The sequence below is a fragment of the Molossus molossus genome, unplaced genomic scaffold (assembly GCF_014108415.1).
Source record: "Molossus molossus isolate mMolMol1 unplaced genomic scaffold, mMolMol1.p scaffold_m16_p_20, whole genome shotgun sequence".
NCBI lineage: Eukaryota > Metazoa > Chordata > Mammalia > Chiroptera > Molossidae > Molossus > Molossus molossus.
The window spans coordinates 13330537-13354453 of NW_023425356.1; the positions used below are offsets into that span (position 1 = coordinate 13330537).

Here is a 23917-nt window from a genome sequence, read left to right on the forward strand (position 1 = left end):
CAGAACACTTCATTTCTGTTTCATTTCCTGCATACCGTCTCTATGTACCATAAATGTTAATTATCAACTATCCTTTACCCATTCATGTAAAACAGCATATAAAGGCTCCTAAAATTGTTCTGGGCCAGTGAAGCAACTCTCCTTGATGCCATTAACCTCTGGGGAAGGAAGGAGACAAACTTTGAATGAAGATAATAAAGGTACCTGTCTAGCAGCTTGGCAGAGGTCATCAGGCAGAAGTGAGAGCCCTGTGGTCTGCGTGGCCTGATCCCCCATCCCATGTCCCCTACTATGCGGGGGGCGGGGATGGGGGGAGTGGGGAAAGGGGTGGCTGCAGGCCATGCTCTGCAAGGGGCTGCTCTGTGCCCCTGGCCTCTTCTTTGCCTTCAGTGACTTCTGTGACTCCAGTGAGTGTCTGAACAGTGGGACGGTGGGACGTATTTTTAGGCCAGGACAACCTCCCCTTCTACTGCCTCTGCCCTGAAGGCTTCACGGGCCTCATTTGCAACCAGACTGAGTAAGGTCCCTTTCCCAAATCCCTGCCACAATGATGCCAATTGCCAGGTGACTGATGATTCACACAGCTGGGACGTCTTCACCCAGTATATCTGCAAGTGCTCTCAAGACTACATAGGCATCTACTGTGACACCATCTGTGCCACTCCACTGGGGCTGGCAGATCTCTACCTTGTCCATGCACTTGGGCTTTATGGGTTTGCAGCACTGGGCCCCGGAGCTGGCCCACCTGCACTGCACAGGCATTGTCAATGCCTGGACAGCCAACAACTATGGTAAGAACCCCTGAATCCAGGTGAACCTCATGCATAGGATGCAGGTGACAGGTGTGGTGACACAGAGCACCAGCTGCACAGGCAGTGCCAAGTAGTGAAGACTTTCAAGGTGGCTTAAAGCCTCAGTGGGGAAAAGTTCCAGTTTATCCAAGTCAAAGGGGACTCAGGAGACCAAGGTATTTATGGATAATTTGGACAATGGCCTGAAGACCAGCATGTTTGACTTCCCTCTAGAGATTCAGTATGTGAGGCTGGTGCCCATTATCTGCCACCCAGGTGCACCTTGCATTTTGAACTCCTTGGTTTGAGTTGAATGGATGCGGTGAACCCCTGGGCCTGAAGGACACCACCACCAACAAATAGATCACTGGCTCCAGTATCTCCAGGACCTGGGGCCTGAGTTCCTTCAGCTGGTATCCTTCTACGTGTGGCTGGACCAGCAGGGCAAGTTCAATGCCTGGACTGCTGAAACTCTGCCTCCCAGTGGCTGTAGATCGACCTGCACTCCCAGAAGTGAGTGACCAGCATCATGATGCAGGGGGCCTGATACTTTGGCCACATCCAGTAATGTGGCAGCCTACAAAGTGACCCACAGTGATGAAGGCATGTACAGAACCAAGTACATGGACCAGGGGTCTGTAGACAGCAAGGCCTTCCCGGGCAACTTGGGCAGTAATTCCCCAAGAAGAATATGTTTGAGATGCCCTTCCTGGCTCACTTTGTGAGCATCCTGCCCATAACCTGGCACAACCAAATCACCCTGCATGTGGAGTTGCTGGGCTGTCAGTAGGCCCCGCTACAGTGACCAGGATGGCCGTTGGGCACCTGCCCCTTTCCTAGTCCTCCTGACCTTCTGTGGGCCTGCTGCCTCCTCCACACCACCCCTTCCCTGATTTTAGTGACCTGGGGGGAGGTTCAGTCACTTCTACCTTCCTCTGTCTTTCTCATGTCTCATCTCCCACACATCCCACCTCCCACTTGCCCCTGGTGCTCAGCCCTCATGCCATCCCATTTTCTTAGGTGCTGTGGGAGTTGAGTAGGTCTGGGATGGACAGGGAAGAGTGAAGTTAGGGTGTGGGTTACCTGCACCTCTCCAGATCTTTGATTCCAGTTCTGTGCCCTCTGTAGGCCACCTCCCATACCCCATGTTCCTATGGCCCTGGAGGAAGGCCCTAAGACGCCAGGCTGGAGATAAAAGTCTCCTGACCTTCAGCCCTGAGGCATGATGCTGTCTCTCCCACAGCCGCCACCTAGACCTCTGATACTCCCCATATCTCCCTGGAGACCTCTTGACCCTTGTGAGACAGCCTACAAAGAGACAGAAGGGGGTGGGTGGGGGTGGAGACGGAGGAGGTGGGTGAGCATGGGGCCTTGAGTGCTGGCTCTTCACTGGAGAGTGCATAGGCAGCATCCAAATACACTTACAGCACTTTGTAAAAAGTGAGGCAGAGTGACAAAAAATTGTAACAATAGTACTGCTAGACATGTACTGACTTTTACAGTTTGAAGGAGACCCTTGATGAAGGCAGTGAGGGGCACAGAAAACCCGAAAGAGCTCATGGCTGAGCTGAACACTGAAAGATAGACTAAGTGTCACTTAAATAAAGATTTGAGGGTGAGGAAATGTTCTAGGCAAGAAACAAAACCAAAGCACAGAGGTGAGAGAGAGCCTGGTGTATTCTGGGAACTAAAAGTGGTTTACTTTTGTCAGCAGAGGGTGTTCGGGGGAGCGGTGAGAAAGGACACGGGAGACTCTGAACTCTGGCCTAAGAAGCATAACTAGAGATATGAGAACAGTTAGGAATTCACTACAATAATCCAGGGGAGAAAATGATGCCCATGAATGATGACTCCATCAGTCTCCACATACATTGGGTGCCTTTAATTAGTAAAACATCCTTGGATTGATTAGAAAAGAATCCACACATTATCCTGATCCCCATTCCCATCCCCTCACCAACACTAACCTTCACATCATCACCTGGAAAAATGGGGTCATTCACCAGCAGGTCTGAGAGGAGTAAGTCAATGGTCTTCGGGCAAAAACATAAGAATCCTTATTCCTAGATTTCCCAGTCTCCTTTGCATTTGATGTTACCTGGACTTACAAGAGTTCCTAAGAAAAACTAAGGAACTCTGGCCATTATTCACCTCACTCAGAACAGGTAGCAGGACTCTGCTATGGTTTTATGTCTCCAATTGTCCCAATCACAGTTTCTAATACAGAAATAAAGCTGCTCAGTGTGTCAGTGCTCGCCTCACTGTGTTTCACGGAGATCTGCATTTCTAAGTTCTCGGGCTCCAACAGCAGCTCTGTTAAGAACAGACAGCCAGTATCATCCTGAGCACTGAGGTAGGCCTTCCATGGCTGAGCCCCGGCCCTGCTCACTGCGATGGTCTGGATGTTCACGACTTGCAGGGCCATCTGGAGGGTGTCAGGGTGGACTGCTCCCTGCCAAGGGAACACTTGCTGATGAGCAACTTTGAGGCTAAGCCAAGTTTTCTCAAAATGCTCAGGAGTCAGTTGGTGATTGGGGACCAACATGAGGGCTCCAGAATCAGGGGGTTCTTGTACCCTCTCCTTGTTCTCTTCAGGAATCAGGGGTCCTAAAAGAATCATAGAACTTATATAAGAGATGTTCTTTATTTATAGAAACTCTATATTTTATCTAGATTTCCATAAGTATACAATATGGCTTTTACCTTTGCATAGATGGCTTAGATAGCCAATGATGAACTTCCTTCTTGCTCACAAGTTTAGGCAGCAGTCTCAGATTTAGCTAAGGTATTCTACTTTCTACACGTCATTGCAAAAGACAAAAATTTTTTTGTGACAAGATATAAAGCAAAAACTATTTTACCTGATGTGGCAAAGGATGCAATGTTGCGAAGTTCTGGGCGACGACGCTCAGCCCCCTGGCATTTAGAGATGGTTGCCCAGCGGGCTTTGCCATATACCGGCACCAGCGTGTTGAAGTCCGAGGCCCAGCTATTCACAGGTCTTTCTGCCTGATCCTCCAAAAGTCCAAGAGAAGGGTCAGATTTAGGGCTACACAGGATCCGCTTAACTTCATCAATGCCAGCTAAGAGGAGGCGATAATAGAAGAGACCTCGGTCCCGTACTGCCATATCCTTTTCTTCCTCTGAGGCAAGACAACAGATGAGTTAATTAAAAACAAAACACTCTCCTCCTACCCCTGTGCCAACCAAAATAGGAGAAAAAAATGAAAGATATAGGAAACCCTAGAAAATATAAACATTTTCTTCTTGGGTCCCAGACATGATTCACTAAACAAGGAAAGCTGGGGGAATTTTTACTACTGGTCATGGCAAGTACTCATTCTGTCTGGAGAACCTACCTATGCAGTAATACAACAAACGCCCCAGCATGTCCTGGCACTCAGCGGGTCGTGAGAGGAAAAGGCGCAGCAGCGAGGTGAGTAGTTCCATCTTTACAGCTGGAAATGTCTCTGACTTCACGTTCTCTACAAAGTCTTCCAACACATAAGGAGCATTGGGAATTCTTTCCCCATGGACACCAAGTAGCCAAATGAGTGCCTGCTTCCCCTGGGGAATGAAGGAACAAGAATGGGTGCTCAAACTTTGGTTGTCTAAAACACAGGAGACAGTACAGTTACAGGTTTTGCTTTCCCCCTAGTGTCAGCAGAAAAGGTGTAATCTTTTATTTATTGACTGATTGACTGATTGATTGATTTTAGAGAGAGACAGAGCCCTGGCTGGTTTGGCTCAGCAGTTAGAGCATCAGCCTGTGGTACAGAGAGAGAGAGAGAGAGAGAGAGAGAGAGAGAGAGAGAAATCGATTTGTTGTTTCACTTATTATTATTATTTAATTCTTACCCGAGGATATGTTTTTATTTTTTTTAGAGAGAGAGAGAGAGAGGAAGGGAGAGAGATAGAGAAACATTAATGAGAAAGAGAATCATTGATTGGTGCAGTAGAATCTCAAACATGCCCCAACCAGAATCAAACCCATATGTGCCCTTACCAAGAACCGAACCCACAACCTTTTGGTGTACCGGCCAATGCTCCTACCAACTGAGCCACTCGGCCAGGGACTGTTCCACTTACTGATGCATTCATTGGTTGATTCTTGTATGTGCCCTGAACAGGGATCAAACCTGCAGCCTTGGAGTAGCAGGACGACACTCTAACCAACAGAGCTACCCGGCCAGGGTGGGGTAATCTTTTGTTTATTCCAACTTGTACTGTATCGATCGATCCACCTCCTATACTTTCTATAACAAACAGGAATGAGATTCTACTGCACAAAAGGAGACTCAAGACTCCTACGGCCGCCCTGGCCTGTTTGGTTCAGCGGTTGGAGCGTTGACCTACGGTACAGAAAGACTCCTACGGCCTATGATGATGACACAACAAGGCTTCCTCAGCATTGGGGCTTCTGTACCAATTTGGGGTTTAATGTTTCAGTGGAAGCCACTGAAAATTTTCTCTAAATTACTTTGTGATTGTCAAGTAATCATGGTGATTAACCTAGTGTACACTCAGTCATCTGTGGGGCTTCTTAAAAATACATGTGGCTGAGTCCCTCACCCCTGCATATTTAAGTTAAGCAGACCTGGGGTGAAGCCTGAATATTTGTAAAAATTCCACAAATAATTATGACTTTCATTCCAGCTGAAAACTCCATGGTCTAATTTGGATTCAAAATTGCTCAAGAGAACAACGGTATAAAGTATTTGTAATAAAAACCATAGATAAGCCCTGGACGGTTTGGCTCAGTGGTTAGAGCATCAGCCCAGGGACCAGAGAGGTCTGTGTACTTCGGTTGCAGTTTGTCCCTGGCCCCAGTTGTGGTTGTGTGGGTGGCAACCACTCAATGTGTCTCTCCCACATCAATGTTTTTCTCTCTCTCTTCCTCTTTTTCTCCCTCCTGCTCTATCTGAAGATACATGCAAAAAAACAAAAACAAAAAAACCAAGAAACCATAGATAAGTCCTAATGTTTTTATAATTTACATCCCATTTGCAGATTTTCTAAAAGAAAATCTGAGGTGGCCACCAATTCTAAGAATTTCGCTTCGGACACTAGGCAGAAAGAATAAATAGATTCCACTTCAGAGAGCAGGGTCCCACGCATCGCCCTCTTCCTACAAGTAAAAGAGAATTATTCTACCTCGCTGTCCTGAATGTTCTCCTCACAGCCGGGCAGGGCCTGACACACAGCTTCCGTACACTGAGGGCACAGCCACACCAGATCTCTGAAAGTCTGCACCACCACTACAACACAGCTCAGGACACAAAAGCACAGGATTAGAGCCTCCACGCAGGAAAGAACCTTAAGAAAAGTCCTATGTTCAGACTAGATTCTAGGTGAAGTTCTTTAAACAGGTGTTGGAGGGGTGATCAATGATTATCTGAGAAATGTCTGATGTAGGCAATAACTTAAGTGAATGTTGCTCTTATCAGAGTGCTGTGGGTGTCAATGAGCTAATGGATGTGAAAGCACTTGGTAAAATGTAAAGCTGTATGCAAATGTGGGGTAGTGTTGTTGAGTGACACTCTAAAAACAGTATAAAGGGAGCCATGGGAACTGGGACTACAGTGAGCCAAGCAAGGGGCCGAGGGTGTATAATTTAGGAAGACACAGGGTTAGCTCTGGCGTGAACCTGAGAGTGAGTGTCTCTTTAAATTTTTGCAACCTAGGCATTTTGCCTACCTCACCCTAGTCCCATCCCAGGAAGCCACTGCTTACATTATGCTGCCATTGCAAAATGAGAAGTAAAGGTGGGGAAATGTCAAGCAATAAATTTTTTTTGAGCAACTATTCTAGGCCAGGCAAGTAACCAAAAAAGACCTAGAAAGGTAGCCATTACCTGTGGTAATGTGCTCTTGTCGAAGTCCCAGCAACTCTGTTAGAATCTGCATGCACTGATCTGTGTAGGTCCTGGCAATGCCACCTACAAAGGAGGGAAAAGAAGAGAAAATTGTTAAGTCAAATACTAGCACCTCATTCTAACACAATTTCCCACCAGCCAAAGACAACCAGGGAGACCTAAAAACATCACCCCTTGCTTGATGAAATACAAATCTGAGTTTGCTATATAAAGAAATTTGGTAAAATAGAATCCCTTGTTTATTGGTTTTTCATAGACCAGTAGAAAACTGAAAGTTCATGGAAAAAGAACTTCCCACTGACCAAGGTTGAAAACTTTCAGAAACAAAGGTATTTATCTGGCACCCAGACAGGAGGCAGCAGCGCTGTCTGAAATACACCTGCACAGGACTATTCCTGCTGGCAACACCTGGCAGCAGTGTCCTGACTGCAGAATTTCCACTCTCTTCCTACTTCCCTCTTCTCTGCCTCTAAAAGTAGCCACACTTTATTCTACATAGGAAGATTCCCTCTCCTCCTCACTTGAAGCCCTCTAAAACTTAGCTCCCCAGGTGCTTTCATTTTGTGCGTTACTCTAGCCTTTTAAATTCCAGACAGAGTAAGTAGTATGAAAAGGGCTGTAAGATTTAGGACTTATTCTGTGTTGGTCCATATGTAAGCACAATGCATAGCCCACGGTAGAAACTCAATAAACAATTGGGGGTGAAGTAACACAGAACCTTGAGTCAGGAAAGCTGGGTTCCAGTCCCAGTTCAGGAACCATATGACCTTTTGGCAGTTTAATAACCTTTTGGTGCCTGAGTTTCTTCATCTTTAAAATGAAGCTAATAACACTGTCCACCTTTCCTGGCTGCCTCATAAAAGAGTGGTAAGATGGTGAACAGGAAAGTATTTGGGATAGTAAACAACAGAAAGCAATAAAAAATTTAAGTATTATAGTTGAGTTACCTGTATTCTCTATCCTAGAAAATATGGCAAAACCAAGGTTAACCAAAAAAACCTTCCTCCCTGCATTTGTCATCACTGTCCCAATTCTTTGGTGCATGGTACTCTGTCTCTGAAGTAAGATTCCTTTCCTTTTGCTCTCTATGGTTCCACAGCTTTCTAGCTGGGTGGTGTAGGCTCTCCAAAAAAAAAAAAAAAAAAAAGCAGCAGACACCTACCTATGGCAAAGATGGCAGCCTGTGCAAAGTCAGCAGACACATCAGTGCAGTAACCTCGAAGCTCCTCCAGCACCTGCTGCACATTCTCATCATTCACCAGCTCACACAGCACCTCCACCTTCTGCAGCTTGATGTAGTGGGGCTCCGAGTAGGAGCAAAAAAACTTTTTGTAGTGGCTGCTAAAGTGACCTGGCAAACTATGCAAGATCTGGCGCACATGACAGAGGGCAGCAAAACAGAGCTCTCGGCTCTCTGAAGAACAGGCAGCCAGCAAAGATCCCTTGACTCGCACAAGCACATCCGTTTGTACATGGGGGAATTTTTTTGCCAAGATCAGAAAAAGTTTGGTGGCTCCCATCACCACGCCTGGGCTACTGCTCTTGAGAAAGCTGTCCAACAGATTGAGAATGTCAAACAGCTCCTCCTCACTGCGGGGTTGGTAGCGTAGCAGGAAATTCAATACTTCAGCCTGGCCCCATTGATCCAGTTTGGACATTCTATCCAAAAAAGATAACAAAAGTACTATTTTAGCAATAAAATTAGGACCATCTACATGCTACTGCCATGTCACCAGACATCTGTCCATCATAATAAAGGTAGAATTCTTAAAAATAGGCTGTGTCAAAATCAAATTATCCTTTTAATATACTATTTAGACTTTAAATTCTAAAACTCATCTAAAACCAAAGACACGGTCATGATCAATTTACCCTAGCTCCAGATCCACTACATTTTAAGACAGCATAAATGGCTTAGTTTGAGGGACACAATGACTGTAGAGGAGGACAGAACCTATCCCCACAGGATAGTTCCGCCATCTCTCTGTATCACCGAAAGGAACTAAGGCAAATGAAATTCTCTCAATGAGATATGAGGAAGTTAATAGTTATGATTAACTTTCTTTACTACTCTACAGAAGTTGTTCAAGATCTTTCCTTAACTCAACACATCAATAAGATTCCACTAGGATGAAGATCTCATCACAATAAAAAGAGCACTGAGATGAGGCATCCAAACCGATTTAAGAGATGGTGGGCGATGGGCTTATTGATGACAACACCTCCTTCCTGTTTCAGAATTTCCTCTAGAGACCTCAAGCAGTTCACCACCACAATTGGATCCTGGTCACGCAGCAAACTGTATAATTCATTTACCAGAGCACCATCTATAAAAGAGAAGAGAGACCTCAGATAAAGAAGAAAAGCTTCAGTGTCACGGGAATAGAGCCAGAGTAATAGCTCCAAGCAGACAAAGCTGAACTTCTCTGCTACAAAAATCACAAAGGCAATACAAAGTCAAGGCCAAAAAATTGCCATCTCCAAGTTGTTTTAAGTAGCTAAGGCAAAGGATCTCACCTGAGCCCCAAAGAAAGGACTCCTCTATTCTCAGAAAATATCAAGCCCTGCAATCCTTCGTCAAGGGACATGCACAGAAACTGGGCCACATTATTATTTTCTACCAAAGCTACATAATCTTTCACAAAGTCATACATATAATGCAGGCACAAATAAATATTGATTAGAATGGATTACACTGAAACTTACCCACTTCAGAGTCTCCATGAAGATTATGCATCTTGGCACAGCCAAGGACTGCCACTCTCCTGACATATGAAGCCTTATCCCGCAGACCGTTGAGAATAGGCTGTTGGATATACTCCTGCACACCAGGCATCCTAAGCAACATATCCTGGAATCAGTCAGATCCTGAAATCCTAGGTTTGACACAATTCAGCCCCCACTAACTTAACAGCGGGTTTAGTGAATGTCTGAATGTGCATCTATCAGATCATGAATTGGAGAAAGCTGCTGCCAAACTAAAAAAGTCTATTTGACTTTTCATTGGGAATTATGCTGTACAGGCAGCAAAACACACACACACACACACACACACACACACACTGTTTAGAAATTTTTAACCCAAACTAGAACTATTTCACCTAAAGTAAAGATGAAAAACTCCCTCTATTGAACCCATATGATAGTTTTCTAAGCCAAAGCAATTTTCCAGGTTACAATAGTGTTTTTCCCAGGATAAAGGAGCTCAAATAAATTGTCATCATTAAAAACCTACCCCTTCATGGACATGAACAACAGTGTGGTGATTGCAGGGGAAGAGGGGGCAGGATTGGGGGAGGTTTAGAGGGGATAAATGGTGATGGAAAAAATAAAATATAGTAAAATGAAAACCTACTCTTTGACATCCTAAATTCATCAGCCACTGAGTAACAGGGAAGAGTGCTCACCTGAGGCTACACATGCTCCGTAGTGCCAGCCCTCGCACCATCGGGTTGGGGTCCGAACAGTCTTTGCACAGTGTATTGATGGCCAGGAGAGCCAGATCTGGCTTCAGAGGAGCATATGTGCACATGTAGAGATAAACCATCTTCTTCTGAACAGTATCTACAGTGGCACTGGCCTTCACCATTTCCATGAAAACACCAGACATGTCCACGCCCTGAGTCATGTGCCTGAAACCGACACACATAGCAGGTAGAAGTGAAAACACATAATTCCCAACTTTCAATGGAGGGTTTTATTCTTTATGTGTCCTAGTTATCCAACTACATTGTGATCTCTGAGAGGGAAGCAACCAGGTCCACCTTGTTTATTATGTCACCCAGGGGCCTGCAATAAACGTTCTTCTATTTATTCAACACTTTTCCTCAATTCATTCCAGTGAAATTCAGCTTTTACATTCAGGGATATGCTCTGGGGACATAATCTTGAAGAAGGTATGGTCTCAGATATCTAGGAACTCATAGTCTACTAAGAAGCCAGATAGGAACACCACTAATTACAGTACAATAAATAAGCATTATAACAGAAGACATGGGGCAACGGGAATCCAGAGGTCTACTACTGCCAGGAAGTCATAAAAGGCTTCCACAGAGGAAGTATTACTTTAGCTGAATGAGCAGGACTCACCAGGCAGGTGTGGCAGATAGGTAATGATACATGCCATGCGGTACATTGTTTTGAGCAAGAATGGTACGTTCTTTTGAGAGTCTGCCAGTAGCTGAGTTAGCAGAGTATTCCTTGGGTGCTATGATTAAAAGTTTGTACTTTATTCTGTAGATCACCATTTCTCAAACTATGATCTCCCACAGTACTCACACGGGATATTTCTTTAAAATATAGATTCCTGGGTCCTACCCCATCCTACTGAAATCACAATTACTGGATTGGATGAAAATTTTATATTAAAAAAAAAAAGCACTGCCAGGGACTTTTATGCATACTAAAGTCTGTGATCCACTGCTGTAGGCCAGACTTGTATGTTCAAATTCATATGTTGGAAAAATCATTCTGCCTAAAATGAGGAGGCAAGGTGACCTGCTAGTATGCTACAGCACCTATTTTTTTTTTTTAAAGGATGGACATTTGGAACTATGACTCCATCTGACTTGAGAAGTGAAGATCGGTGTCATCAAGACTGATTCCCACGCTTGGTCAGCTGGGTAGCGACAGTCATCAAAGCACACACGTGGAAGAGCAGGTTTGGGGAGAGGGAAGGATATAGGTACTCTTTTGCATGTCTTTGAAGAAACATTCAGGCGGAAATGACAAGCAAGCAATAGGATCTGTGGGTCTGAAGATAAAAAAGGTCTGGACTTGATACGCTGCAGGTCTGGGAGTCAGCAGTTTAAGTTCAAGATATGGATGCAAACACCCAGCCGAGTAAGCGAGGTAGAAAATAAGCCTCACGGGGGAGACCGGATGGCACACCCGAGAAGCAGGACGCCCGAATCCCAGCACTGCCGCGTGGGAAGGCGCCTTCCCTCTCGGGGGCAGCCGGCTCCGGCGCGGCCCGCGGCGGGGCGTGAGGGCGCTGGTACCTAATCACTCGCTGGATGACGTTCCGGTAGCGCAGCCGGTCAGCCTGAATGTGAGGGTTACACAGAGCCTTCTTCAGCTCCTTCACCACGTCCGCTGAGCCGAGGTACGGCATCTTCCCGAACGCTCCGACGAGGGAACCTGGGCAAGGAAGGGCCAGTGAAGAGACTAGAGCCGCAGCCGTGGCCTCCCCAGGGCCTGGCACCTGCGAGCCCCCCACCTCCGCAAGCCCTTGGGGTCCATCCCCGGGACAAGCCGGCAGGCTCCCTCCGCCCACAGATCTCTCTACCTTCAAGCCCTCGGCGGGATTTCCAGTCCCTCAGACGACAGTCCGCAGACCCCACCCTCTCAGTTCCAGCCTTTCTGGCGCCTCCACGCGGCCGCCATCAAGGATAGGTCCTGACACGCTTTCCGCGGAAGTCCCGCCTCCTCCTCAGAGACCACGCCCAGCAGCTGCCACTCACCCTCCTAGTGAGCGCGGAGCGGAACCTGGGCCGCAGCCTTCGGCCGCCCTTCCCCCAGCCTCTCGCCGCGGAGCGCTGCCGGCGGCTCGGTCTGGCGGGACGGCGGCGGGCAATCGGGAGTCGGCTACCTCGGCCTGTCTCCGCCGGCAGCGCGCGCTTTGAGTGGAGGCTCGGCCGTGGGCCCGGCCGGCTCCCGCGCGCGGGACGGGAAGACGCTCCGCAGAGCGGCTTCCGCAGTGTGCGAGTTCACCCCGGACTTCCCAGAGCACGGTCACTTCTTTCTTTTCTCTGCCCACTCGAGGAACCTAGACCTGTCCTGGCCGGCTTTCCCCCTCAGGGTCTCTTGCCCTGGGCTGGCCCCCGCGGGACTTTTCTCAGGGCCGCTGCAGGAGGCTCACGCCGGAGCCCTTTCCATGCGTGTCCCACTGCTGTCTCCAGCCCGCCACCATGAACGGGGTGCTGATCCCCCACACGCCCATCGCTGTGGACTTCTGGAGCCTGCGCCGGGCTGGTTCCGCGCGGCTCTTCTTCCTGTCCCACATGCACGCGGACCACACCGTGGGGCTGTCCAGCACCTGGGCGCGGCCCCTCTACTGCTCCCCAGTCACGGCTTTCCTCCTGCACCGGCGCCTGCAGGTACGGGGACTGGAGTCGGCCTCCCCTGGGCCAGGCGTCTGGGTGGCACCGTCTCAGCCTTGGAGGCCTAGAGTAGGGCCGGGAGGACTGGCTGTTACCGTCGGGAGCTGTTTGAACCCCGAAGTGCATCGTTAGCCGGGACACGAGTGTGGCTTCCAGCCGGCGGACTTGGGGGATCTTTTAGTCCAGCGAAGGAAACTTCCTTCCTTTTAACATAAGCTCGGCTAGTGTTTCCCAAACTTCCCTCATCAAAAGAATCCATCTGTAACAAAAATTAATTAATTTTTTTAAAAAATCAATGAAAACATATTTAAAAACTCAAAAAGAAAAAAAAAAAGAATCCATCTAATGTGCTGGAGAGAGATGCTCCACCGCCTCCCCTCTCCCCTGTCTGATTCGGTAGATACAGGCGGTGAAGGTCCTGGCAATCTGGTGGGATTTTTTTTAAACAGGTGCCCTCAAGAGATTGTTATGATCAAGAAAGTTTGATAATCGCTGACTAGGTTGTTTTCTGGACTCGTAATTTAACACTGCCCAGAGGGCCCTGGCCGGTTTGGCTCAGCGGTTAGAGCGTCGGCCTGAGAACCAGTGAGTCACGGGTTCGATTCTGGTGAAGGGCAGGTACCTCAGTTGCGGTTCCCTCCCGCCCTGGTCTGGTCGGCAGGTCAGCGGGAGGCAACCAGTCAATGTGGCTCTATCACATCGATGTTTCTCTCTGTCTCTCTCTCTCCCTCCCTCCCAATCTATCTAATGATAGATAGAAAAATGTCCTCGCATTAGGAATAAATAAATAATACAGAAGGTGGGGTGGTGAGAGGGAGAAGGAAGGGGGCGGGGCATTGTTTGGGAATCCAAATTACAGCTTCTGCTTCAGGGTGGCTCAGCATTTGGTTAGCTTTCCCTGATTCAGGAAAGGAATATCCCCTGGTTTAGGGGATATCAAGAAGTGGAGTCTGTGTTCACTGATATGACCTACTGTTTCCTCAGGTATCTAAGCAGTGGATCCGAGCCCTGGAGGTTGGTGAGAGCCACGTCCTGCCTCTAGATGAAATTGGGAGAGAGACCATGACTGTAACCCTGATAGATGCCAATCACTGCCCTGGCTCTGTCATGTTTCTCTTTGAAGGATACTTTGGAACCATCCTGTATACAGGTGGGCCTCCCGAGGGGTCCCTCCTACTTTCTCAGCCTATATATTACTTTCTTGAGCAGCCTTTACGCATAATAGAAGTCTGGAGTGCTCGCTTCAGCAGCACATACACTAAGATTGGAACGATACCGAGAAGGTTAGCATGGTCCCTGCACAAGAATGAGCAGCAAATTCATGAAGCGTTCCACATTTTTCTTGAAACCCATATAATCCTATTAACTAGTGTCACCCCAATAAATTTAATAATGATAAAAAAAGAAGTCTGGAAGCTTGGCTTCATCTCATATGAGCACTGACACTTTTTTGTTTTTTAACCCTCACCTGAGGATATTAAGATATAGAGTGTGAAGGGGAGGAGAGAGAGAGAGACATCGATTGGTTGCCTCCCACACAACCCCCACCAGGGCCAGGGACTGAACCACAACCAAGGTACATGCCCTTGACCAGAATCAAACCCATGACTCTGGTCCACCGGCCCACGCTCTAACTGCTGAGCCAAACTGGCCAGGGCAACATGAACCCTTTTTGAACTGATTTCTCCCTCTTTAAGGGTCCAGACCTTCTAAAGGAGCAGGATAGAAACATTCCCACAAGAAAGCTATACTATGTGTATTAGTTCAGTGCCAGGCTCCAGATTTTCCAAGAGCCACAAAGCAAATGCCCATTTGTTGTTGGAGGAGGGAGACCTACCTGTCTTCTATCCTTTTGTCTCTGACTCTGCCCCCAGGTGATTTTCGGTACACACCGTCCATGCTAAAGGAGCCAGCCCTGAGAGTGGGGAAACAGATCCATACCTTATACCTAGACAACACCAATTGCAACCCAGAGCTGGTTCTTCCTTCTCAGCAAGAAGCTGCCCACCAGATTGTGGAACTCATTCGAAAGCACCCACATCATAATGTAAAGATTGGTAAGTGGTTTTCTTTCCTTTTGCTCTCACTCATAGGGAGTGCTGTTAGGTTCTTTGTAGGTGTCTCTCATCTTTCAAGTCTTTATGCCGACCTCCCCTTCTCCAGGAAACCTACCTTGACCATCTTATTTAAAATTGCCATCTGCCCGCCATTCCTACTCCCCTATTCCCAACTCCTGATCCCCTAACCATTCAACTTTTTCATTGCACTCATTACCTTCCAATGTACTCTGTGTTTTAATATGCTGTTGCTTTTTATTTATTGTCTACCTCCCACTTTCCTTGCCCCTCACCCCCACATGAACTCCTTGAGAGCATGGTTGAAGGTGGGAAGAAGCCTCATGTGTTTGTGGAACAGAGGAGCAGCAGCTGGTGTAATAGGCGCACAGTGGGTGAGGAAGCTGGAAAGGCAGGGGAGGCTGAAGTGCTTGTAAGACCTTTTGAACTTGATCCTAAAAGCAACCAACCATTGCTCTTAGGACAAAGAACCCTATGTAGGAGAAGAACAATATTGCATTCATAGCCTTACAGTGGGTTCCATAATTTACGTATGTATTGTATTTAGTTTTTATTATCTGTCTCCCCCACTAGACTGTAAGTTCCACAATGGCAGGGCTCTTTTTTAAAATTATGGATATATCCCAAATGCCTAGATTAATACCTGATGAGGTGTTTCATAGTTGTTATATGAGTGAATGAAATGTATCAGTATGTAGATATTCAAGTGAGTGCTGTGCTTAAAAGTAGGTACCTTGAAAAGCTACCTGTATGCTTGTTCTATTGATTCCACAAGAGTACAAAATATTTTGGGGACTCTTCTTTTGGAATTGTTTTTTTGAGATAGTTTATGAAAATAAATTCTTGTTTTAAAAAATATAATAGGTTTCGTTCTAAATGATTTTTTTTTATTGTTTCCAAAATTCACCATGCCACCATGGTGAAAATTTTAAAAGGAGGTGCCCCAACTTTGAAAGGAGTTTTAAAGTAGGGTTAAACAAAGGCATTGAAAAATTGTATACCTTCCAGGGTGACTACCAAATTGAGAAATATCCCTTACTCTCAGGATGGCTTGACTGCTCATGAAGAACTATCAGTCCTACTATTCTTGGCATTTGTATTGCAGAGTTTCCCAGAGAAGCACAGCTAGCTAGGAGGGTGCTGTAGCAGGGCTTAGTTAATTTTGCAAATATACAATAAACCCCTACTATGTGCCAACCATTCTGATAAGCAGTGGGATAGAAAGATAATATTAGGGCTTATAGTCTAGTAATGAAGGACGTAGAAGAGGTATAAAAAAAAAAAAGGTGGGGGGATAGGGAAAGAGAAAAGAAAATCAGCTACGTTTGTGCCTAAAGAGTGAGGTTTAAAAGAACCCAATTAAAAAATGGGCAGAGAGCCCTGGCTAGTTTGGTTCAGCAGTTAGAGCGTCGGCCTGCGGTCCAGAGAGACCCGGGTTCGGTTCCCGCTAAGGGCGCATACCTCAGTTGCAGTTTGTTCCCGGCCCTGGTTGGTCGTGCAGGTGGCAGCCACTCGATGTGTCCCTTTCACGTCGATGTTTCTCTTTCTCTCTCTTCCTCTTTCTCCCTCCCACTCTATCTGAACAAAAAATGTCCTGGGTGAGGACAAAAAAAAAAAAATGGGCAGAGGAACTAAATAGACACCTCTCCAAACAGGACATACAAATGGCTAAGAGACATATGAAGAAATGCTCAACATCACTAAGCATCAGAGAGATGCAAATTAAAATAACAATGAGGTATCACCTCACATCTGTCAGAATGGCTACCATCAACCAATCATCAAACAATAAGTGATGGCAAGGGTGTGGAGAAAAGGGGACTCTAGTACACTGCTGGTGGGAATGCAGACTGGTGCAGCCACTATGGAAAACAATATGGTGTTACCTCAAAAAATTAAAAATTGAACTTCCATTTGACCCAGTGATCTCACTTCTAGGAATATACCCTAAGAAGCCTGAAACACCAATCAGAAAGAATATATGTACCCCCATGTTTGTAGCAGCACTATTTACAATAGCTAAGATCTGGAAACAGCTCAAATGTCTACCAGTAGACGAATGGATAAAAAAGCTTTGGTACATATACATAATGGACTACTACGCAGCTGTAAGAAAGAAAAATCTCTTATCCTTTGAGACGACATGGAGGGACCTGGAGAGTATTATCCTAAGCGAAACAAGCCAAGCAGAGAAAGACAAGTATCACATCTCACTTATCTGTGGAATATAATGAACATAACAGTCTGAGGAATGGGGTAGCCCCAGAGATGTGGAAGTGGGGTATAGACTGACAATCCCCAGAAGAGGGGGTGGTGGGGGAGAGATAAACCACAGAACTTATATGCATGTATGCATGAACAATGGACATGGACAACAAAGCTGGGGACAGGGTAGGGGGAGGTGGGGGGGAATCAGTGGGGGAAAAAGGAGAAACATCTGTAACAAAAATAAATTAATTAATTAATAAAAAATATAAATAAATAAATAAATAAAGAGTAAGGTTTAGAACCATAGGAATAATGTAGATATAAAATTATAAGTTCTTTAAAGTTCACAATCTGGTTGTGGATTTGAAATATACCTCCACAAAAGGTCTGAGAAAAACTATTAAACACATTTCCGTGTCTCTTACCATCACATTATTCAAATTCAGGCCTCCATCTTTTTCTGTTAAGTACTGTGTGAGCCTTTTCACTGGTACCTCTGCTTCCAGTGTCTTCTCCAAGGTGTTGAATCACACTGTTGCTACAGTATCTTTTTGAAAGCCCTGCCTGCCCTGATCATGTTATTGTTAAGGTTAGGATGAGCCATTTTCCCTCCTCAGACCCTTCAGTGGCTCCCCTTTACTTATAAAATGAAGTCCAAGTTTACCTCTCTAGTGTCATTTTTTAAAAATTAAATTTAGCCTTGGTCAGGGTTGTGCAGGAGGCAACCAATTGATGTGTCTCTCTCATATCGATGTTTCTTTCTCTCTCTCCCTCTCTCTCTTCCACTCTAAAAATCAATGGAAAAATTTCCTCGGGTGAGGGTAAAAAATATATATATATATTAAAATTAATAGGGATGACATTGGTTAATAACATACAAGTTTCAAGTGTACAAATCTATAGTACATCATCTGTATATTGCGTTGTGTGCTCACAACCCAAGATCTAGTCTCCCTCTGTCACCATATATTTGATTCCCTTTTCCTCCTCTCCCCACACCCTCTACCCCTCTGGCAACCAGGTTTATTGTCTGCGTCAATGAGTTTGTTTGTTTTTCTTCTGTTTTATATCCCACTTTATGAGTAAAATTATATAGTTCTTGTCCTTTTCCATCTGACTTATTTCGCTTAGCATGATATACTCAAGATCATCCATGTTGTTGCAAATGGCAGTATTTCATATTTTCTTATGGCTAAGTAGTATTCCATTGTATATATGTACCCTATCTTCTTTATCTAATTATTCATTGAAGGTCTAGTGTTATTTCTTGCCAGTTCCTTCTTTGTACTTTAGTAACACCAAACTGACCCCTCTTAAAATGTTCTCTGCCATTCCCTTCCCTTGCCAGGTTAACTTGGACCCACCCATTAAGACTTAGCTCAGTTGTCATTTTTCAGGAAACTTTTTTCTAACTCCATCAACTGGAAGATACTTTTCTGTGCCCTCATAATACTGTGTGCATGCCTCTAAAGTTGCCCTTAACCACATGGTTTCTGGGTGCCCATGTAGATTACACTCCTAGAGGACTGAGACTTTGTTTTCACAGTGTCTAACACTTGGTAAATGCTTTCCTTTGTTTAACTGAATGAATGAATTCTGTGTTAACTTCCCCTACCCCGTTTTCCATATATCTCAGCTCAAATGCCATCCCATCCCTGATTGCCCCGTTAAATTGTGTATTTTTGTTGACTATTTGGTTGATTTATTAGGATTCCCCAATAGCTTCATTCTTTTCCTTTCCCCAATTCCATTACCGTTATTCAGGACTCTATCACCTGGGGAAAGAGTCCCTGCTGGAGCAGCTGGCCCTGGAGTTTCAGACCTGGGTGGTGTTGAGTCCTTGTCGCCTGGAGTTGGTGCAGCTGTTGGGCCTGGCAGATGTGTTCACAGTGGAGGAGAAAGCTGGCCGCATCCATGCCGTGAACCACACGGAGATCTGCCATTCTGCCATGCTGCGTTGGAACCAGACCCACCCTACTATTGCTATCCTTCCCACAAGCCGGAAAATCCCCAGCTCCCACCCCAATATCCATGTCATCCCTTACTCTGACCATTCCTCCTACTCGGAGCTTCGTGCCTTTGTGACAGCACTAAAGCCTTGCCAGGTGGTGCCCATTGTCAGTCGACAGCCGTATAGGGACTACTTTCAGGACAGCCTGGGCCCCAGGCTCTCGGTGCCCCTGATTCCAGACTCTGTACAGCAATACATGAGTTCCTCCTCTAGGAAACCAAGTGTTTTCTGGCTGTTAAAAAGGAAATGTAGGCCAAGAACACAGGGTGTCATGTTTGAATCTCTTGAGGAAAAGGCTGATCAATTTCAAGCTGACAGGGACTCAAAAGCTAATAACAAGAACCTCTGTGGGAACCTTGAGAAGCAGCCCTCCCACCATCCTTTGCAAATCAGGAAGCAGTTGTCCCCAGACCTCTGCAGCAAAGAGAGGGATGAGGCAGTCCCTTTCTCTGAGTCCCAGAAGATGGTGACTGTACTGACTGCCCCCTTGGGTTTTTCAGTTCACTTAAGGTCTCCAGAAACTGGGGAGGAAATTGGCGTAGGGCCCCACTTGGTCCCCAGGGGAGAGAGCGATGGCTCAGCAGTCTCAGGGAACCAGCGTACTTGGAGGAGCCAGGGTTCACCCCCCTCTCACCGCAGCAAGGCTGTCCCTCTTCTGGCTCCTGAGTTCAGTGGCCTGGCACTAAAATACCTTCTGACTCCAGTGAACTTTTTCCAGGCAAGGTTCTCTTCCAGGGGCTTCGACCAGCAAATGGAAAAATACCATAAATCCTTGGTGAAGTTCAGAGAGGAGAGTACAACCTTGTTTGATCCAGCACTACAGTTTTGAAGATGGTGACTAATGGCTGGTGGGGAGTTCGTTTAGGGCCTTTTCTGTCTTTTCAGGATCCTTTCAGAGAAGCAACACTTCTCGGAACACTTCTCAAAGTGTATTCATTGGAAGCCTAATGCCTATGGAATCCTGTTTATAGTTGACTGTTTGAAAACTGTTTTCATTAAAACCCCTTGGCAGTGTGAGCCCCTGTGAGGTTCTAAGAAGCTTGCAGTAATGATCTGTTTACATTGTTAACATAGTATTTCTCCAGCTTTTTTGAACATGCAGTTCTCTTAGGTAGCTTCAGAAAGGGTTAAAGAGTTTGCATCAAAAAGGCCCAGTTCATTCCCATTGTTATTTTGTGTGTCCTGTGCTATTCTCCGTGTCCCCTCCTCCCTTTTCCTAGACAAAAGTCCCTAGGTAGTTCTGTTTTTTAAATTAGGAACTGTGGTGCTGAAGGATAAAGTGGTGATCTGGGCAGCACGTTCCAATCCTGGATGTCAGTGACTTGCTGTGACCCCAGATCCAAGCTACTTCCTGTCTCTGCCTCTGGGAAGGAACAGGAAGTGATGAAGAGCCTTGGAACAGTAGAGGAAAATTCCATCTTTGCTTCCATGAGAGTTTGCAGTTGGTGTCACTGGGGACCTACCTGGAACAGAGCCAGCTGGGGGATTGGGCACCCCTCACCAAGGCAGTACCTGGAACTAGACTTAGGGTATGATGAGCCTCCCAGCTGCCTGGAGGCCGACTTTGACTGAAATAAAGTTACAAAAGATCAAATGTGCTGCCAGATATTCCTGATTGTTCACATAGCTGGGATGTTTACTGCCTCCCTCTCCCCCCACCCTTGGATTGAGTAGGGAGCCAGAGCACACAGCCTGTTTGTTTTAGTATCCAGGGCAGAGACCAAGGAGCCAGCTGGTGGAAGGGGTGGGGGTGTGCAGTTCTGCCCTGTCCTTCTGCTCACAGCCTGACGAAATGCCAAAGCAATAAGCAGGACAGCAGACACCGCAGGCTCAGAGGGCACAGGCATGTAGAGCTGGGCACATGGATAAAAACTGCTTCAGAATGGATCCTCAGGCCTTTGTAATGATGAAGCCTGTTTCTTGTATAGGAAAAACAGTTTTATACTTTGGGAGGAAGATATGAAGTTTAGAGACTAAAATTGAGCTTTGCTCTTGGGTAAACTGTCCACAGCTGTGTTTTGTCAGTGACCTTCACTGTAAGCCTTCCATGGGCCCACTGGGAGCTGCAGCAGGTGAGGCCTGTGGGACAGCAGGAAACAGGCATTGTCCTGGGCTTGAATCCAGGGCACCCTGGGCCAGTAGACCAGGCTTAAACAGCAGAGCCTCTGTTCCTCATCAATAAAACAGGGACTGAGATACCTACCTCTCCTGGTTGCCATAGAGGTTAGATAATTGGGGAAATTCCTAGCTCAGTGCCTACCACATGATGGGTATTTGAAATATCAGTTCTCTTAACCTCTGGTTCTTTAAAAAGTTTATATATAAAATAAGAAACTTTGGAAGTCATGAAAATATTTTTTTAAAATTAAATTATCGCCTGGCCGGTGTTGCTCAGTGGTTGAGTGTCAACCCATGCACCAAGAGGTTGACAGTTTGATTCCCAGTCAGGGCACATGCCCAGGTTGTGGGCCAAATCCCCAGTGGGAGCATGCAGGAGGCAGCCAATCAATGTTCTCTCTCATCGATGTTTCTATCTATCCCTCTCCCTGTCTCTCTAAAGAAAAAATAATAATTTTTTAAAAATAAATTATAATTGCTTCTCTATCTCAAGTCCATATATAATTGTTTTTGCCTTTTTCTGTGCATGTAAATGAATTAAATATATAATTTTTTTCAAGATTTGGGTAGCCCTGGCCAGTTTGGCTCAGTGGTTAGAGTGTCGGCCCGAGGACCAAAGAGTTGTGGGTTCGATTCCAGTCAAGGGCATGTACCTCAGCTGCGGTTTGGTCCTTGGCCCTTGTTGGGGTCATGCAGGAGGTGGCCAGTTAATGTGCCTTTCTCACATGAATGTGTCCCCCTCCCCCTGCCAAACTCTGTCTGAAGATAAATGGAAAAATATCCTTGGGTGAGGATTTAAAAGGGTAATACTGTATATAGTTTCATATCCTGTGGGTTACTTAATATCTTAAGCATTTCCTTGTATTTTTAAATATTCAAAATGTCATTTTAATAGTATATTAAATATTTTAATAGTATGATGCCCTATCATATGGGCATATCTGAAATCATTTCCATATTGTTGTGTGTGCCCTTTTTCACAATTATACATATCACAATGACATCCTTGTACATATATCATGGTACTTTTGCTTATTAAATTACTGGAAGTGGGATTACAGTTTTAAGTTCTTGATGCAAATTTTGCCCAATTGCCCTCCAGGAAGGTTTTCTCACCATCCTTTCTGCCGAACAGATAGCATTAAAATACCATGAAGGCACTTAAGTTCAACAATATTATTAGAACGGTCCATGTAAACACTTGGAAAGTCATCTTATGTGTTAACATCTACTAAACTGTGTGGGCAGGGCTTAGCCTGGCTTCCTCTAGAACCCTCTGGCTGTCTCCCTTCTGTGCTACCCAAAGGTGTTTAAAAGAGATAAGGTAGTCTTCAGTACAAGGGCCCCCGGATGGGCTTTATCTCCTAGCAACAAGGGAACCTGCCCACTCTTGGTGCATGCTGTGTCACCCACATTCCTTGAAGTGGGATCTATATGAATTCAAGTGGGGGAGCAGAAGCAAAGGGCTTGCAGAAATTTAGTTGTTGGCAAGTTTGTGTTTTAGTAATGGGAAAATCCCATACTATTCTAAAATAAATTGTCTGGCTTCTAACAGAGATCAGCAATTGCCTTATTTTTTTTTTTAAATTTTCAGTGTCTATATAAAAATGCTGCATGGCATATATCTAAGTAGCCTTTTTTAAATTTTATTTTAGAATCTAAGGATGACCCCTGTAGATCTATTTAGATCTTACATTAGGCTTGAAGGTACTGGGAGAAAGGAAGTTCCCTAGAGCTCAATTAGTTACTTGTTTCAGGATCTGTGGGAAAATGTACTTTTCCATAAGGAGACTGACAGTGACTTAAGTCCCGTTAGAGAAGAAATTCTTCCCAACTGGCTTTGGAGGCCCATCTCTCACTCCTGACTCAGACTTCCCTTTGTGGTAGGAAATAGGAATAAGGGATTTGGACCTGGGTCCTCTATCTCAAGTCCACTTCCAGGGAGACTGCTCACTGCATTCTTGAAGTGGTTCTTAAGCAGAACTTCTGTCTGGGGTCCATGTGCACATATTTTGATGCTACCACTAGTGAGTAGCGGTCAGTCTGTTACCTGCCTTCCACTGCTAACCCTCCCTAACCACCACACAAGCTATTTTTTTCTTGAGTTCATGGCACTTCCCTCCTTCTGTTCCCTGGGACATCCTATTGACATTGGTTTAGAATGATTTTGCTTGCCCTTATGATCATAAAATAGTGAACAAGACAGAACTTGTCCTACCCACATGGAACTTACATTCTAAGGAGAGAGATACTATAAAGAAATACTAGGGCCCTTGCCGGTGTGGCTCAGCGGTGAGAGCGTCGGCCCGTGGACCAGAGAGTCCCGGGTTCGGTTCCTGCTAAGGGCACGTACCTCAGTTGCAGTTTGTTCCCGGCCCTGGTTGGGGTCGTGTGGGTGGCAACTCGTTGATGTGTCTTTTACGTCGACGTTTCTCTCTCTCTCTCTCCCTCCCGCTCTATCTGAAGATAAATGCAAAAATGTCCTCGGGTGAGGATAAAAAAAAAAAAAAGAAAGAAAGAAATACTAGGTAATGATAATTGCTAAGAAGAAAATAAAACTAGCTAAAAGAGTTGGGGAGACGTCAAATACAGGTCGAGGAAGTTGTCTATGGGATTGACATGTAAGCTGAGACCTGAGTGATGAAAAGGAGCCAGTCAGGTGAAGACCTGAAAGCATCAGTGTAAAGATTGTGTGATGACATGAACTTTGTGCCCCAGAAACATAGAGAAGAGCATGT

At 45.7% G+C, this 23917-nt stretch overlaps 2 protein-coding genes, 1 non-coding gene and 1 pseudogene across 5 annotated transcripts; 3 read left to right on the forward strand and 1 right to left on the reverse strand.

Moving 5' to 3' along the window:
• The first annotated feature begins 340 nt into the window (after positions 1-340).
• Positions 341-1581, forward strand: LOC118637652 (annotated as a pseudogene).
• Positions 1582-2658: 1077 nt separating this feature from the next.
• AP4B1 (adaptor related protein complex 4 subunit beta 1) lies at positions 2659-12085 on the reverse strand. The gene is made up of 11 exons (XM_036272066.1): positions 11954-12085; positions 11667-11805; positions 10074-10298; positions 9373-9503; positions 8846-8993; positions 7829-8325; positions 6646-6729; positions 5946-6049; positions 4151-4358; positions 3653-3934; positions 2659-3398 (listed from the first exon to the last, which is right to left on the reverse strand). The coding sequence occupies exons 2-11, from the start codon at positions 11777-11779 to the stop codon at positions 2971-2973; spliced, it is 2220 nt and encodes a 739-aa protein (XP_036127959.1). The 5' UTR covers positions 11780-11805; positions 11954-12085; the 3' UTR covers positions 2659-2970.
• Positions 12086-12306: 221 nt separating this feature from the next.
• On the forward strand, positions 12307-21429 carry DCLRE1B (DNA cross-link repair 1B). Of its 3 annotated transcripts, none has more exons than XM_036273371.1 (4): positions 12307-12764; positions 13752-13917; positions 14642-14824; positions 18815-21425. In XM_036273371.1, exons 1-4 carry the CDS (start codon positions 12576-12578, stop codon positions 19888-19890), a joined length of 1614 nt encoding a protein of 537 aa, XP_036129264.1. In that variant the 5' UTR covers positions 12307-12575; the 3' UTR covers positions 19891-21425. The 3 variants fall into 3 exon arrangements, with proteins under 3 accessions (XP_036129264.1, XP_036129265.1, XP_036129266.1); XM_036273373.1 differs by lacking the exon at positions 12307-12764 and adding an exon at positions 12782-13352 and having other exon boundaries at positions 18815-21427; XM_036273372.1 differs by lacking the exon at positions 13752-13917 and having other exon boundaries at positions 18815-21429.
• LOC118638106 lies at positions 14002-14108 on the forward strand. Its single transcript, XR_004961062.1, has one exon. It is a non-coding gene; the product is annotated as a U6 spliceosomal RNA (small nuclear RNA).
• Positions 21430-23917: the final 2488 nt, after the last annotated feature.